We start from the raw sequence: 17,416 nt of genomic DNA on the forward strand, positions 1-17,416 counted from the left end.
GTCAGGCCCTAGCAGTTAGCAAGGGGGTACAAGCCAAAGCTTCTTTAGGGATGGGTGCAGTGGGTCCTGCCCAGCCTGAAGCCTTATTGCCAGGTGGCTCAGCATCAGGCCTGACATGTGGTGGGAAAGCCCGCAAGAGACTTAGAGCCTCACACTGAGACTTACCCTGCTTCAGAGCTCCCCGTGGCTAATCCTTCTTTCCTGTGCTTGTGCTTTCCTGGGCAAGGTTTACGTGGGACGTGGAGAGCTTCAAGCCGGACTTTTCCATCAGCCCCACGAAGGGTTACATCAGCCCAGGGATGGATGTCCCATTCATTGTAACCTTCCGCCCCTCGAAGCTGAGCCAGGCTGTCCAGTGCGAGGGGCTGCGGTGCTTCATCCAGGGCAGTGAGGCGCTGCGGCTTACGCTGTCAGGATCCTGCGTGGAGGCCCCCAGCCCCAAAGAGGTAACGCAGCAGGGACAGGATGGGCCCCTGGAGCCAGCATTTGCACCACATCTCTCCCAGGGCAGGAACTGAAGGACACTTGTGAGCACAGACTCGCTCGTGCCGGGGTATCCCAGAGAGAAAGTGCTGGGCATGATTGCCAGAATTCCTGAGCCCTGTCGTTGCCTTTCTCCCCTGTTCAAGGTGCCGCTCCTCCAGTGAGCAGCTGGGCTGTCGTGGCTCTGCACTGCAGCACTCGTGCCATGGGAACACCCTGCCGGGCTCTTCTGAGACCCTCCCCACAGAGCCACCCCGCTGGATGCCAGCACTGCACCCGCAGCCACACTTCTCCCCCCTGCCGGGCCAGGGGAGGGCATTCAGCAGTAGGAAGGGGCAAGGCATCTGCATCCAACCCCTGGGAGCGGGCAACTGGGCAGCTGTTGGCTCTTGCTCCCAAAGAGAGCGTGGAGCTCCTCTTCATCCTGCCCATGAAGGAAGGGGCTGTGTGGCTGCAGATCTTGTCCTTGCACTGGAGTTTCCTTTCAGGACTCCCCGTTTCCTTTCAGCCAGCATGCAAAAGGCTTGTTCTGCTCCCTTCTTCAACAACAAGCAGCTCGATTTACTCCAAAAGCTATGGCCAAAGTGTAATTTTTGCACGTGACAAGGGAAGGCTGCTCCCTGTGCTCCAGGTGCTGATGTAGAGCCAGCGTGAGAAGAGTGGGAAGGGTTGTGGGTGTGAGCCAGCAGCCTCTGTGCTCTTCTGCTCCAGACCCTGACTTTCAGCTGCAATGTGCGTGAGAGGCAGAGCCAGACCATCCTCCTGTCCAACCTGAGCAGCGAGGCCTGGACCCTGCAGCCCATCATTGAGGGGAAATACTGGAAAGGGCCTGAATTTATCCGTCTGGAGGCCAGGCAAAAAGAAAAGGCCTACCAGGTCACCTACAGACCCCTAAGCATGAGCTCTGAGTGCAAGAAGCATCAGGTACGTGAGCTGGGCCAGCGTGCTGACCCTCGTGGCATGACCCTCGTAGCTCCCCCTGCTTTGGGCAGGAGGTTGGACGAGATGACCTTCAGAGGTCCTGTCCAAGCTGAAGGTGTCCTGTGCTCTCTGTTGGAAGCTGGGTTTTGTGGTGGCTGGGCTTGTTTCCCCCTTGCAGCCCAGGTCTGGCAGTCAGGCGTCTTGGGGCTTGGGTGCAGGGTTGTCCCTGCTGGGCACGTTTGCACAGTTCTCGTGCCCATTCAGGGCAGGCACTCACCAGGGCTGTGGTGTGGGTGGGAGAGGCCAGGGCCAGGGGACCATCGTGTTCTTCCCGAGGTGCTGGCTCTGCTGTTGTGACCCACCCTCCATGGTCTCTTGTCTCCCCTGCGCAGACCGACCGTGCCGACTTCCAGACGGCAAAATCCATCAGTGCGGCACCTGCCGGCACTGGGGGCTCAGACCTGAACGTGGAAGTGACCTTTGAGCCCTGCCACCTGGGAGAAGCCAAGGCCACGCTACAGCTCAGCTCCGCATTGGGTGGGCAGTACTGCATCCCAGTCATCAGCCTTGCGCTGCCCCCTGCACCCCAGGGCCCCTTCCTCATCCCAGCCGGTGGCACCACCTCCGTCTCCTTCAGGAACATCTTCCCAAAGGCCACGGCGTTCTGGTATGCAGTAAAGCACCCGGCCTTCACCGTCAGGGCCCCCGAGATGCTGCGCGCCAAGAGCAGCACCACCATCATCGTCTCTTTCACGGGGGGCCAGGCTCCTGTCAGCAGCAGGCTGGTGGTCTCTTGCCCTGGGGGCTCCTGGATCTACCACCTCCGGGGCCTGCCCTCCACCTGCAAGTGACCAGCTGCCCGCGGCCCTTCCCGCCATGTTCGTGCTCTCTGGAGCAAATAAATTTCATTTAACATCCTCCCACACGACGTCCTTGTCTCTAAACGGGAGAGATGAATTTGCTGGGTGGACACGCATACGGTGGATAAGGAATTGGCTGGATGACTGCGTGCAGAGAGTCGCGGTCAATGGCTGAATGTCCAGCTGGAGACCTGTGATGAATGGTGTCCCTCAGGGGTCGGTGTTGGGGCAGACCCTGTTCAACATCTTTGTCGGTGACACAGACAGTGGGATCGAGCACCCTCAGCAAGTTTGCTGACGACAGCGAGCGGTGTGGCGCAGTCGATGCGCTGGAGGGAAGGGATGGCATCCAGAGGGACCTGGACATGCTGGAGAGGTGGCCAACCTCATGAAGTTCAACAAGGCCGAGTGCAGGCTCCTGCCCCTGGGTCAGGGCAATGCCAGGCACAGCTGCAGGCTGCGCAGAGAAGTGATTCAGAGCAGCCTGAAGAGAAGGACCTGGGAGTGGGAACATGAGCCGGCTTCAGCGTGCGCTTGAGCCCAGAAACCACCTGTGTCCTGGGCTGTATCACCAACAGCATGAGCAGCAGGTCAAGGGAGGTGATCCTGCTCCTCTACTCTGCTCTCATGAGACCCCTACTCGGAGCACTGTGTACAGTTCTGGTGTCCTCAACAGAAGGACATAGAGCTGTTGGAGCAAATCCAGAGGAGGGCCACGAGGATGCTAAGGGGGATGGAGCAGCTCCTGTACAAAGACAGGCTGAGAAAGTTGGGGCTGTTCAGCCTGGAGAAGGGAAGGCTGCGTGGCGAGCTCATAGCAGCCTTCCAGTATCTGAAGGGGGCCTACAAGGGTGCTGGGGAGGGACTCTTGATCAGGGACGGTAGCGACAGGACAAGGGGTGATGGGCTTAAAGTGAAACAGAGGAAGTTCAGGTTAGCTAGAAGGAAGAAATTCTTCCCTGTCAGGGTGGTGAAGCCCTGGCACAGGTTACCCAGAGAAGCTGTGGCTGCCCCATCCCTGGCAATGCTCAAGGCCAGCTTTGACGGGGCGTGGAGCAACCTGGTCTAGCGGAAAGTGTCCCTGCCCATGGCAGGGGTTGGAACTGGGTGAGCTTTGAGGCCCCTTCCAACCCAAACCAGCCTGGGATTCTGTTACTCTGGAGCTGCAAGAGCTGATGAGGCGGTTGCGGGCAGCCCTCCGGTCCGCCAGGGGGTGTCTTACTACGTGGGTCCGCGGTCACGTGTGCGGCGCCGGCGGGTGCCGGTGACGGCGGCGTTGTAAGGATGAGCGCCGAGCGGGACTTGTCGCCCCTGGCGCCCGGCGTGGTTCGGGCGCTGAACGACAAGTTGTACGAGAAGAGGAAGGTGGCGGCACTCGAGATCGAGAAGTGAGAGCGGGGAAGGACCGGGCCTGGGGGGGGAGCCCGCGTGAGCGGTGAAGGCCGGCCTGTGGCCGCCCTCGGGGCTGGAAGCGTGGTGAGGGGACGACTCCTGCCCGTGGTGCCTATGGGATTCCGGCCTGTGGTGCTTCGGGGTTTCGGGCCGCGGTACTCGGGGTTAGTCCCGGCCCCTGGTGCTCACGGTGGTCCCGCCCTACCCATGGAGCTGCCCACGTGATGGCACCGGCTCCCCGGGAAGTTCGGGGACAGGGTTTCCCCGGGGCAGCAGCGGACTGGAGCGCCTGGAACGGCTCGGGTGACACCGTGAACCTGACTGGGCTCCATTCACCGTCCCTGGTCTGATGGTGCGTCCAGCGAGGAGCGGAGCTGGAGGAACGATCTGGACCTGGGGGCCCGGTGCTGCTGCGGTGCTCCCAGAGGTGCCCGGCTTCTTCCCGGGGTTGGGGGACACCGGGGGCTCACTGGGCAGAGGCAGGAGCCGCAGCAGTCTGGCGCTGGGCAGCGGTGCCCATCGTGTGTCGCCTTATCTCTCGTCAGGGTGGACTTGTCTCCTCCTGGGGCCATCCCATCTCTGCACCGGGGTCTCCCAAGCTTATTCTGTACTCGGTTCTGCCGGTGCAGATGGGAAGCTCCTGCCTCAGCCATGGCCACTGGGTGTACCTGGAGCTCTTCCTGCATTGCTGCTATCTGGGCAGAGCTGGGGTTTTCTCCCAGGCATGGCCATTCCTGTCTAGTGTTGCCCATATGTGTGCCCTGTGCTGTGTCTTCTTGCTCCTGTGCTGGGTAGGGTGCTTTGTGCTGCTCCGGCCCACAGCTTTGCCTGGGAAGGACTGTGTTCTCCCAGGGCACTGCCTGGGAGCTCAGCTCAGAGGGCAGAGCTGAAGCATCCCCTCAGGACAACCCAGGGTCAGGCTGACCCAGGCAGGACAGTGAGTTTCAGGTGGGAGCTGTGGCTATGGTGAGCCTGTGAGGGGAGCAGCCTGTGCCATGGGGATGAAGCTGCTCTGCGTAGCAGTCACTGGGAGATGTGGGAGGATGAGGGATGGAAACTGCTTGCCTCAACACAGAGGATTCTGTGGGGGAAGCTGTGCATGGGCAGGAGGGGAAAATGGCTCTTGGGACAGGGCAAGCATACACACCAGGTACTAACCCAACACAGCCAGCCTCTTCTGGGTGTTTTCCTTTCCCTTATTTTCCCAAACACAGTTTGGTAAGAGTGTGAGGGGGAGCCAACCCTTTCTGAAAATACATGGGTTTAGATCAGCTAAAACCCATCACAGAACATCACCAGCAGCGTGTCTTCCATGTCTGTGGCATCAAGCAAGGAGGTACTCGCTGCCTCTCAGCTCAGGTACCTCCTCGTGGAGCAGCTTCTGCTGCTTGCAGATTCTCTGATACTGCACAATGCTTTTTGCTACCATTTGCCTCATTAGTTAAATTCTGAGCCTTTAAAACTTTTGAAGGAAGCTAGTTATGTTGTTCCTGTTCAAACAAAGTTCTGTCTACTAAATCTAGGCAGCAAAAGGATCATCCCAACGGCCCATGATGCTGGAGCTCGGTGCATTCTTGCTGGAGCGGGACTGGAGATGGAGCCATTTGCCCTAAAGCAGCAGTTTGTGAGAGGGGGTCATGCTGTAACTGTTGGAGACCTCAGCTTTGGAGTGGGGAGAGTGAGAAGGGACTCTATGATGCCCTTAGGGAGAAAGGGAGCAGGTGCTTTGCTCGGAGCAGGCTGAGAACAGAGCTGCCATGAACTGGTTTTGGGGAAAAAAGTTCATTAACATCTTCCTATAATGATTTTCCTGAATTTTAAAGGGAGTGTCTAGCCTTTGGCACCCATCTGGGAGAGGCTGGTGTGAGATTCAATATAGTGTCAAAAACACACCTCTATGGAGTTGGGCAGTGTGCCTTTATTGAAGATGAACATAAAGATCCTTTAGGCTTAGATTTTGAGATGCTTGATTCGAGGGTATGAATAGAAGTCCAAAGAAAAAGGGGGAAAAAGCAGTGCTGCATTGGCCAGGAATCGAACCCAGGCCTCCCACGTGGCAGGCAAGAATTCTACTGCTGAACCACCAATGCTCCAGCTCCCTGTATGACTGCCTGCACAGTTGCCTCCGCCTCTCTGGAGGAGCAGGTATGGCCTGTGGAAACCCTGTTTGCTTTTTGCTGAGGTTTGTTTGTTTGAGAGTCTATTTAAATATTTAAATGTATGGAATACGGGCTGAAGTGATGTGTGTGTGGCTGGAAAGGTCCAAAATCTTGGCAGTGGTGTGGGTCTGGTGGGCCACAATTCCCCACACAGCCACCAGCACTCCCAGTGCATAGAACCATAGAATAGTTGGGGTTGGAAAGGACCTTAAGATCATCTAGTTCCAACACCCCTGCTGTGGGCAGGGACACCTGGCACTAGACCGTGTCACCCAAGGCTCTGTCCAACCTGGCCTTGAACACCACCAGGGATGGAGCATTCACAACTTCTGTGGGCAAACCATTCCAGTGCCTCACCACCCTTACAGTAAAGAACTTCTTCCTTATACCCAATCTAAACTTCCCCTGTTTAAGTTTTAACCTGTTACCCCTTGTCCTGTCACTACAGTCCCTAATGAAGAGTCCTTCCCCAGCATCCTTGTAGGCCCTCTTCAGGTACTGGAAGGCTGCTATGAAGTCTCCACGCAGCCTTCTCTTCTCCAGGCTGAACAGCCCCAACTTTCTCAGCCTGTCTTCATACAGGAGGTGCTCCAGTCCCCTGATCGTCCTCGTAGCCCTCCTCTGGACTGGCTCCAACAGTTCCATGTCCTTTTTATGTTGAGGACACCAGAATCATGCACAGTACTCCAAATGAGGTCTCATGAGAGCAGAGCAGAGGGGCAGGATCACCTCCTTTGACCTGCTAGTCACGATCCTTTTGCATGCTGAGCAGGTCTCTGCTGCTTTCTTGTGCCATGATGTGGGTGTTGGAGAGGGAGTCTGAAGACCTGGTGACTTCTTTGTAAGCACACAGCTGCAGTGATTTGCCCTTGAGAGTCTACCTTAGGCTTGGAGTTCACAAATGGTAAAGGAGGCTGCATGCTGGGAGCAGCAGGAGGACAGTGAGGAGCTGTTGGATGTGAGTGGGGAGGAGGAAGGACCTCTAGTTTCACTTGTGGGTTCCTTCAGGGTTCCCTTTTTGGTATCACGTTCTTTGGTATTTGTTGTGGGAAAATTCCCTGTTTCTGACAGCCATGGGGAGCTGAGGCCCCCCAAACGTTTGTGTCTGGCAGGACCTAAAGCCCCCTGGGTGCTTTCCTCTTCTCTTCCCAGGCTGGTGCGAGAGTTTGTAGCTCAGGCCAAGACGTCTCAAATCAAGCACGTGATCCAGATCCTGTCACAGGAGTTTGCGCTCTCCCTGCACCCCCACAGCCGGAAGGGAGGACTCATTGGCCTGGCAGCCTGCTCCATTGCCCTGGGCAAGGTAAGTGCAGGTGGGTTTTTGTGGCTTGTGTGAGCTGTAGTGGGAGAGCAGTGGCTCTTCCTCTGTGAGTGTAACGGGGAGACTCAGGCTGGTGGCCTTGTAGCTCCTTAGCTCCCTCCCTGATTGCAGCGTACAGCTGGGCTGTTTTGAAGTATCTCCAGCACACCCAGCCACATCCTTTGGGCATAAGAACATTTGCTGGCCTGGGTGGCATCTTGGCAGCTCCCTAGGAATGATTGAAGTGCATCTGTCCATCCTCAGTCTCCAGCAGCTGGCATTGAGCAGTTGACTCAGCAGGTTGGGTACTAATTTGTGTTAATGGAGCTGAGAAAAACTGAAACCCTTCCAACTCCCACCCCAGCTCAGTCAGCTCCAGCAGCAGACAGGGCCTTTGGGAAGCAGCGCTGAAGAATGGGCCCAGCAGTGGCAGAGTCATGGTCAAAGTGAGGGAGCAGCATCACGTGTCAGGATGCATTAGTCTGAGCTAGCAGCTTTCTATTGGGTTTGGTAGAAGTTCCACTTGCTCAACGTGTGGATCACTCAGTCTGATTCTGGAGGTTATATTGATGTCCCTCTGCATGGGGATGTTGGGTAATTCCTGTCCCAGTTAAGGTCGTTGTAACATTTCTCTCATTAACAAGAACAAGCTCAGTAAGGTGCCTCCAGGTCTAAGCCTCTAAGGTGCCTGCCAGAGCAGCTGGATCCAAGTGAAGGGGAGCACAGACTCTGAAGGCTAATGGCTATGTCAGTTTTTTGAGTCAAACCATGCAGCTGGTTTTTGACAGCACCTCCAAGGGAAGGAGTCGTCTTGATCTGTAGAGAGGTATACAGCAAAGAAAGCAGTGCAGGAAGAGCAGCCTGTGCCTGTTGGATTTGGGCTGCATCCAAAGGAGCGTGACCAGCAGGTCAAGGAAGGTGATTCTGCCTCCAGTTCTAAGTCTGCCTGAAACTCCTGCTGTGCCAATGATTCCTTAAGCAAAAATCTTAAATCCTTAAATAAAAAATCTTGGGGTGGAGAGGAGACCTTATCAAACATATTCACTTGTGGGCAGAACCAGGATCAACCTGACATAGCTCTTCCATGGTCCAGGAAGACAAACCTCAGCACATAAAATGAATCTTGCTGGGGAATCAGAGCCCCTACAGTGACTTCAGCCAACAGATGTGTCCAGCTTGACTTCACTAGCTCTTGTAGCTCCTTGTCCACAAGCAGCTGCACTGGCTGGAGTTGCTTCTCTCCTGGTAGCTGGGACCACGGCTGTGTTGGTGTTTCTGGAGATAACAGGGCAGGTAGGTGCTTTGGGTACCAGCGGTTGTGTTTTTGTGAAGCCTATGTCACCAGCTCCTCTGTGCTGCTCATCTCCTGATGTTACAAACAGTAGCCCAACAGACTTTCTTTGCCTAAGTGAAGGTGCAGGTGGGCTTGGTCTGTCACTGTTTGGGCACTGGAAAGCTTGGTGGGTTTGAGACAAAATCAGCTGGCAAAGTGGGATGAATCCTGGCTGACTGCTACAAGGGCTGGTAACAGCTGATTTTGCTGGGGTCTGCTTCAAGGCCTGTGTGCAGGACACAGAGAGGCAGGGATGGACTTCTCTGTGGATCAGCCTTCAGCAGAGGAGGGATTGACTCACAGAGAAGGGTACTCAAGCCCTTGAACAGCTGCCCAAACTTCTTCCATATCTCTGGGAATCAAAACCAGGCAAGTTGCAGGTAGCATTTCAGTTGCTGGCATAGACTCCCTTGAAACACTTACTCAGCTGGCTGAGTAATTCAGCTGTACCTGAACAACAAAATACAATAATTTCACTAATAAAATCCAAAGCTCATTAATAAATCCTATGCAGCATAGGATGCCCTAAGCCATTATGGGCCTGAATTTTTTGCATTATGTTACAGGGCAGCAGCATCTCTTCCATCTCCTTCTGGCATAGTCTTCAACTAACCAGTCTCCTCCTGCCCACTAGGACTCTGGGCTTTACCTGAAGGAGCTGATTGAGCCAGTGCTGACATGTTTCAACGATGCCGACAGTCGACTGCGGTACTACGCCTGTGAGGCTCTCTATAACATTGTGAAGGTGGCCAGGGGATCTGTCCTCCCACACTTCGACGTGCTCTTTGATGGCCTCAGCAGGGTAAGAAGCTTCTTCACAACCCCCATCTGCTTTTCTTTCCCACAGTGGAGAACTAAGGCTTGTCCCCTAGTCATTTTCTTCTCTGGATCAAGCAAACCAAGTTGTCCGAGGTCTTCTTTCCAAGTAAACTTGTTTGCTTTGACTCAGCCAGGTCTGAAGGACCACATGAGTAGTTCTTGCAGCAGTACAGTAGCCACTGATTTTGTGGGTGCTGGAGTTCACTGTAAGATACCTTATTCTCTGTCATCACCTCCAGGATGCATTTTCCTGCTCTCTTTTGAGTGATATTAGAAAATGAGGCTGACAGAACTGCTGCAGGTGAGGTGGCTCTGCAGCACTAAAGCTTTGTGGGGTCAAAACCAGGTCTACACATGCCTGTCTGCAGCTTTTCACTGTCAGCTTGCATTTCTCTGCCTCTTGAGAGCGTGGCTGCTGGTCCATGAAAACCTGTGTAGCTGCAGGAGCTGATGGGTGCTTGATACCCCCTTAGGAAGTTTCTCAGGAGAATTTGTTGAGCCTAATGCAGAGCTGAAGATAAAGGAGCTTCTCTGTGTCTGTCGCTGTGATGCCAAATGATAGAAACAGTCCTGTGAGCCTGATGGGAGTTCCACTGTGGAGCAGGCAGCAGCCCTGGGACCCACTGTTGCAATGGTTCTTGTCTGTCATTCACAGCTGGCTGCTGATCCTGACCCGAATGTCAAAAGCGGTTCTGAGCTCCTTGATCGCCTTCTCAAGGTATTTTTCCTCCCCACCTGAGAATCCTTGGTGCAGGCTGCAGGCATGTCCTGGCTGGGATGTGTTGGTCTCTCAAGCCTGTGGCTACTGTCAAAACATTTTTTTCTCTCACTGGCCATAGCCTCTCAGATTGAGGGCCTGGTGATGATCCTGGGCAGCTGGGTTGAGGGGCTGGTAGGTTATCACAGTGCCACATGAGTGTTCACATCTTGGCAGCCCGGTGTTTGGGGGAGCAAGGTTTTAATCTGATCAGGGTTGCAGCTCCATCCCAGGCAGCAGAAGGGCTCTTCCTCTGCTTTTCTTCCCTTGCCTGAGTGAGTAATGATGTGAGCAGAGCTACTCTGCTGCTGCTTCAGGCTGGGTGATTCAGTTCCCGTTCTGTCTGCTGATGGGCTTTTACTCTCACAGAGCTCCCAGTTCTTTTTCTGCTGTTCAGAGGTGAGTATTTCCCTGCCAGATTCTGCCCTCACTCCTTATTATCACAGCAGTTAATGCAGGATGTGCATCGCCTGCTGCAAACCTTCCTGATGGGAGTTCTGCTCCACCACTGGTGCAAGAGGCTTGGCCACATGGCAGAATCCATCAAGTGTGTAGGAAGAGCTTTAAAGAAAAGCCAGGGCACTCTGCCACCCCTTATGTGCATGGTTGTATCAAAGATGCTTGCTCATGTGTGCAAAACACCACTGAGGCATGAATTGGGGAAGCTCCTATCCTCCTCCTGTCCAGCAGGGCTGGCACACAGCTGGCACACAACAGGGATTAACACCACATTAATCCCTGCCCAAGGGAGATTACTAGGTCATGGTCTGAATAAACCGTGTGATTTCTTCTCCCCAGGTCTCCTGACCCACAGACACATGTGTCAACTGCTTGTCATGCTATTTCCTGTCATATGCCTTAAAAAAGGCTGGATAGGAGTGGCTGCGTGAGGTGGTGACCATCCCTCCTAACATCTTCTGCTTGGGCTCTGCAGGACATTGTGACAGAGAACAACCAATTTGACTTGGTAAGCTTCATCCCACTGCTGCGTGAGAGGATTTACTCCAACAACCAGTATGCCCGCCAGTTCATCATATCCTGGGTAGGTGCACGCTGCCAGTCTGAACTGCAAAATCCTGTGATCCATCAGCATCCCATGTCTGGGCAGACAGCAGATACCCACAGTGATGTGTGGGCTCAGGCACCTGAATTTACTTGGACAGGGGGGTTTAAGCCAGCAGAATTTTTCACCTGCTTCTTTAAAATCCCATCTCCCTGTCACGACAGTGCTGCGGTTGTAGGGATGTTATGCTGGTGCAGGATGTTGCACACCAAGTTAGAAAACAAAGTCGAAGCATTGCTTGTATAAATAGGCACACTGTGGTGTGGAGGTTACAGTCTCCCAAGGGACAGTGCTTCTGTCACCCAACAGTGACAGGATTATTGCTCTCCAGGAGGCAAGGAATCTACTTATTTTCTCTTTTTTTGTGCAAGGCAGAAGCTCTCTGTGCTTGGCTTCGGTCTGTGGAGGGATGCGTGCCTCTGCTGCGCTCTCTCTTTCAGGTGTACTGTTTGCTGGCTCCTGTCTACCTGCATGCCTCTTGGAAATCATTCCTGATCCCTGCTCTGGTTTACAGAGCTGTGGTTGGAAAGGTAGCTGCAGGCTGATGGCTTACTTCCAGTGCTAACCCAGCTTCTTTCCAAGACAGACAAGTCCACACTGTCCCTTTGTCCTTCCCCACCATCCCACACAGCTCAGCTCTGAATTCCTCAGTATTGCGCCAGATTTGTGCTGGAGATCTTAGGTAGCTTCTCCAAAATTCACCTCTAGTTTCTTATTCTTCCCCTGAACTAGATCCTGGTCTTGGAATCTGTGCCTGACATCAACCTCTTGGATTACCTCCCGGAAATCTTGGACGGGCTTTTCCAGATCCTGGGAGACAACAACAAGGAGATACGGAAAATGTGAGTGTGGAAGCTGGCTGGGTGCAGGGGCTGTCCCTTGCTTCCTGTCTGTCCATCACCCTCTTCATTTATAGGAAAGATGGGAAAAGACATTTTAGCAGGGCCTATTGTGACAGGATATGGGGTGATGGTTTTAAACTGAAAAAGGGAGATTCAGGGTAGATGTGAGGAAGAAATTATTTACAATGAGGGAGTGAAACACTGGTCCAGGTTGTCCAAAGAGGTGGTGGATGCACCGTCCCTGGAGACACTGAAGGCCAGGCTGGATGTGTTTCTGGGCAACTTGATCTAGTTGAAGGTGTTCCTTCAGGGAACCTGCAGGGGGGGTTGGACTGGATGAGCTTTGAAGATTCCTTCCAGCTCAAACTGTTCTGTGGTTTTGTGATCCTGTGACTTGTTTTCTGCTCTTCTGTGTAACTGCAGCAAAATCCCATGCATGTGGTGGGAGACAGTGATCTGACTGGCTTGGTCAGTGGATCAAAGTGTCCTTGGCAAGGACATCCCTTCCCTGAATTGTGGCTGGAGTGGCTGTGCAGGGCACTGTGGTCTGTGCTGGTGGAGAAATTGTTCTGGCTCAGTTTAGCCATTGCCTTCCCAGCCCTTGCACCCAGTATTGGAGCTGCAGAGGCTCATTTGTGGTTCACAGATGGAGTATGAGCTCTCTGAACAAGCTTGCAGCATGTGAGTCTCTGTCAGCAAGATAGAGCACCAACCCAGCATCTCCTGGGTGGAGAAAAGAAGCAATCATTGGGAGCTTGCTCCTCAGGTCCATTGCTAGTCTCAAGACAGAGGCATTGTGAAGTGGAGGAGTGGCTGCACGTTCTCAGGGAGATCAGAGGATCTTGGCTTCTTGCATTGTGAGAGGGTAACTGGACCTGTTTTGTAGTGCCTGAGCACCTGGAGACTGGTATCGTGGTTTGAACACAGTCAGCCATAAATCACGCAGTCGTTCTCTCACTCCCCCCACTTTTTGCCCTCCCCCTGCTCCCGGAGGGATGGGGAGGAGAATCAAAAGAATGCAACTCCCATGGGTTGAGATAAGAACAGTTTAGTAACTAAGGTATAACACAAGCCACTACTGCTACCAATAATAATGATAAAGGAAATAATAAGGGAAGAGAATACAACACCTCACCACCTCGCCCCACCCCGCCCAACCGAGCACTGACCGATACCTAGTCCAACCCTGCAGTGAACTAGCCCTTCCGGGTCTCTCAGTTACATCCTGGGCATGATGTGCTGTGGTATGGGTCAGGTGTCCTGTCTCTGCTTCCTCCTGGCTTTCCCCTTCTCCCTGGCAGAGCATGAGGCTCACAAAGTCCTTGGTCAGAGTAAACATTTGAGCAGTAACTAAAAACATCAGTGTTATCAGCACTGTTCCCAGGCCAAAAGTCAAAAACACAGTGCTGCACCAGCTACTAAGAAAGAGGAAAAAATGACTGCTACCACTAAGCCCAGGACAGCTGGCCTGGGTCTGTCCCACTGCCAAGTTCTCCTGGATCATCCCTGCTTCTTTGTTTCCCAGTGTCCACATGTTGAGGAGCAAGCACTGAAAGCTTTGGGTATCTTCTGCCCTCCCCCCCCGTGCTCCCCATCCCAGGCACATCTTGATCTCACCAGAGCCTGCGTGCTATGCCTATAGGAGGCTGATATCTGTAACTTCTCTGTATGGTCCCCATAACTTCTTCATGCAAGATCCTCAAGCACTGACCAGCTGCTTTGCCTTTCTGCAGGTGTGAGATGGCTCTAGGGGAGTTCCTCAAGGAGATCAAGAAGAATCCCTCCAGCGTCAAGTTTGCAGAAATGGCCAATATCCTGGTGATCCATTGCCAGGCAGCAGGTAAGGACCAAGCAGCAGTGTCCACCGCCGTCTTTGTGGTGCTTGACCATAGGCCAGGAGTTTTCCAGTGGCTGTTCACCACTCACCTACTTGGCTTTTCTTTGTCATCATGCATGCAAATCCTACTGAAAGGGAGGAACAGGCAGCTACTGCTCTTGTACTGCTCATCCCCAGCCTCAAATACAGCTCTGGCATCCTCCTGAAGTGGAAGTGCCTGAAAGTAAAATATCTGGCTGGGGATATCCAGTACATCTAAGGATCTCCTTAGGGGTTTAACCTCTGCTGGCACTGGGTGCATAGGCAGACAGTTAAGTTTGGTGTGCCACACCATGCTCTAGCTCCTACAGGTCTGCTGTAGGCAGTGGCAGAGGGTTACAGCTGCAGCTGGATGTATTTCCTGAGAAGGATCTTACCCGTGAGCTGAGTTCATTGAACTTAAGCTGCTCTTTAAACATTGCTGAATGGGAGTGGGTTTCTTCTGAGACAGAAATGCAGAAATAGACCCAGACTGCTTGCTCCTGATTGAACTGATGCCCCATGAATTTACAGTGTTTAAGCCTAAAATTCAGCCTTGCCTTGGGTGACTGCCCCAGCAGTGCTCCCTATTCCAGAATTTAGGGAGTTTAAAGCCACAAGTGATGTTTGACCCACACACAACAGCTGCTACGGGTGTGACAGAGGAAATAACCTTATGCATTCGGAAATTTGACAGAATACTTGTAAATGAGGAAACACCATGGATTGAACTGGGTTAACTCTGAAACCTAATGTTTCTGTTTAATCTCAACCTCACTGCAGACTAGGTCTTATATACCTCCTCTGAGACCAAACTGTCGCAGATTATGGTTATTCTGAGCTAGTGACTCTGGATGGAGCTGAGGCATTTCTGCTTGCAGATGGTGCTTGGCTGTGGAGTCTGCTCAGCTACCAGTGCTGTCCTTTCCCTTACCTTTGTCACATGTCTTCCAGATGACCTGATCCAGCTGACAGCTATGTGCTGGATGAGGGAGTTCATCCAGCTGGCTGGCCGGGTGATGCTGCCTTACTCCTCAGGAATTCTGACTGCTGTCCTGCCGTGTCTCTCCTACGACGATCGCAAGAAGAGTATCCTTGTAACTTGGAGCTGCTCCCATTCCTGCTACAACCCACAGGGAAGTGCCTGTTCCCTGCCTCTGGGATGCAGGGCCAGCTACATAGCTGGACAGGGCTAGCAGAAGTCCCACCAAGTGCTGAAATCTGCACTTTGGAACTATGGGGAGTTGCAGTACCTGGGCTGGGGCAGCCATGGTGGGGCTGTGATGTCTTCTCCGTGGCTGGCCGGATGTTGCCCCTTCTGTGTGTGGGACTGTGTGTTCCTTACACTGGCTCCACTCAGATATCAAGCAGGTGGCGAATGTGTGCAACCAGAGCCTGATGAAGCTTGTCATCCCAGAGGACGATGAAATGGATGAAGCTAGGCAGTTGACAACCCTATCGGCAGAGCCCACCTCGGAGGAGTTCGTCTCCAAGCCAGAGGCAGGATCCAGTGGTGAGTCTCTCCTTATTCTGATCCATTAGAGTGTGAAGAAGGTCAAAGGAAGGTCCTCAAGAGAAATTCTGAGTTGGTTTGGTGTCCTGTGGCAACTCAGGGCACATGGGACCCTTCTGCTTTCTTTGAGCCTTGGTGCTGTAGCAGAGTCACTGATAGGCCTGGTTCGCAGGCACTGCTGCACTCCCTGGTGAGCATCCCCTTGCCACGCTGCACTTCAACTTAAGTCATTAAGTTGACCAGAAAATGATAATTTATAGTTAAAATGTTTAGTGCCTTGCTACATAACACAGGAAGAGAATAGCCCACCTGTCCTGCACTGACTGGTTTAAAAGGAGCTGTGATGCTCTCAAATGAGAGCTTGGGGAGCTGTGTTAGTCTAGGGAGAGCACCAGCACCAGCACCTTTGTGGGGGGTGTCTGTGTTGGGTAAGGGTAGGGAACAGAAAGGAGAAGAATTTTCAGTCCTTTCCAGAATTCATGGTGTTCTTGTGGCCATCACCTCACAGAAGTATTGTTCCAGCCCTAAAGTTTCCAGAATGGAAAAGGTAAAGTCTGCAAGTGTTATGGGAGACCTGAAAGAGTGTTCAAGTGAGAAGAAACTAAACCGAGAAGCTCCCAGTGGCTCAATGCCTGGAAACAGCAGCAGCTTTAGCTTTCCAGCCGCATCCCTTTGATGCTGTTGTCCTGGCATGACTAAATGCTGCATCTGGCACATCTTCTTGTCCAGGTGTGTGAAATACATGTAACATTTACATCACACAAGCTAATCTGCTGTATTCTGGGGCTGCACCTTCAGCCCGGTGCAGTTCTGTAACATGCCTGCAAGTGGCTTTTGGAAAATCTTGTCAAAGGGTTTCCCACTTCCCTGCAAGAGGGAGCAGGAAAGTGGAAATTGAAAGGCTGAGGATTTTTCTTGTTCAGCAGCAGCTGGGTGCAAGGCGAAGAGGCAGGAGCTGTGCAGGCATCCACAGATGGATGTGCACAAAATACTGCAAAGGGAAGCATTGGTGGTTCAGTGGTAGAATTCTCACCTGCCACCTGGGAGGCTCAGGTTCGATTCCCGGCCAATGCAGTAGCTTTTTGGAAGGGAAAATTTTCAGGGCTGTAGCACAGCACCAAAAAGTTTTATTCTTTGTTTGTTCCAAGAATACCTCCTTTTATTAAAATCTATGGCAGAAGACCTTTAAAACATCAACAGAAAGTTCAACCACTTCAATCTCTACCCCTTTTGGGTTGGATTGTACCTTGAAGTGGCCAGGATCAGATAAACCTGTGATGCTATTGCAGGTCTGGTCCCTTGTGCTGGTGTGGTGGCGCTGTTGCATGTGTGAGTAAAGGCCGTGGGTACAAAGGGGCATGAAGAGTAAAGTTCATCCTGTCCTGTTTTCACCATTCTTGTAAGACCCAGTTTTAGCACAGAGCAGAGGCTGAAAAGCTATTTGGGTTGCTTGGCTTCCACATGGAGTCATGCTATAGCAATGCTGGCCAAGTGGAGATGTCCTGGGTTGGACTCAGCCTTTTCTGTGCTTGTGTGGTATCTCTAGGCCTTGAAATCTGTACAGTAGAAGCCAGCTCTGCACTATTTTAATTTAATGAGTCTTCTGAATTTAAAATTCCAGTGAGTTGAAGTGTGGCTGGAGATCTTGCAAGCTCTTTGAAACACAAAATTTTCTGGAATAACTAGTTCTAGTCATGTCAGATAACTTAATATTTGTTATACATAATAATTTATATATAATATCTATGTGTCTATCTACTTAGATTAGATATTAGAAAGCTCTTCCCTGTGAGGGTGGTGAGGCCCTGGCACAGGTTGCCCAGAGAAGCTGTGGCTGCCCCATCCCTGGCAGTGTTCAAGGTCAGCTTGGACGGGGCTTGAAGCAACCTGCTCTAGTGGAAGGTGTCTCTGCCCATGACAGGGGGTTGGAACTGGATGAACTTTAAGGTCCCTTCAACCCAAACTATCTTGTGATTCTATGACACCATTCTGAGCTCCTTCTTTGGGAGTGGTTGAAACCATCAGAAGGATGTTTGTGGGTCTCTGTTGCAGAGGAGACCCAGTTTGGGGCAGAGTTTTGAAGCTGTGCAGCCTGCATTTTGCCAGGTAAGTGCAGGCC

The 17,416-nt window shown here is 52.6% G+C and overlaps 1 protein-coding gene across 4 annotated transcripts in view; it reads left to right on the top strand.

The window, feature by feature from the left end:
* The first annotated feature begins 3,538 nt into the window (after nt 1-3,538).
* Nucleotides 3,539-17,416, top strand: part of VAC14 (VAC14 component of PIKFYVE complex) — a 62,857-nt gene continuing 48,979 nt past the window's right edge. The window contains exons 1-9 of one of the 4 annotated variants that reach the window (XM_057415208.1): nt 3,539-3,652; nt 6,968-7,118; nt 9,083-9,250; nt 9,923-9,985; nt 10,959-11,066; nt 11,820-11,929; nt 13,663-13,769; nt 14,739-14,873; nt 15,145-15,297. In XM_057415208.1, coding sequence (XP_057271191.1) covers nt 3,549-3,652; nt 6,968-7,118; nt 9,083-9,250; nt 9,923-9,985; nt 10,959-11,066; nt 11,820-11,929; nt 13,663-13,769; nt 14,739-14,873; nt 15,145-15,297 — 1,099 coding nt within the window. In that variant the 5' untranslated portion in view covers nt 3,539-3,548. Of the gene's footprint in view, nt 3,653-6,752; nt 6,774-6,967; nt 7,119-9,082; nt 9,251-9,922; nt 9,986-10,958; nt 11,067-11,819; nt 11,930-13,662; nt 13,770-14,738; nt 14,874-15,144; nt 15,298-17,416 lie in introns of those variants that run through there. The other 3 variants (XM_057415209.1, XM_057415211.1, XM_057415212.1) reach the window with 3 other exon arrangements.

Source organism: Pezoporus wallicus, unplaced genomic scaffold (assembly GCF_028554395.1).
Source record: "Pezoporus wallicus isolate ANWC-B61680 ecotype Strahan unplaced genomic scaffold, APGP_CSIRO_Pwel_v1 contig_7896, whole genome shotgun sequence".
Taxonomy (NCBI): Eukaryota; Metazoa; Chordata; class Aves; order Psittaciformes; family Psittacidae; genus Pezoporus; species Pezoporus wallicus.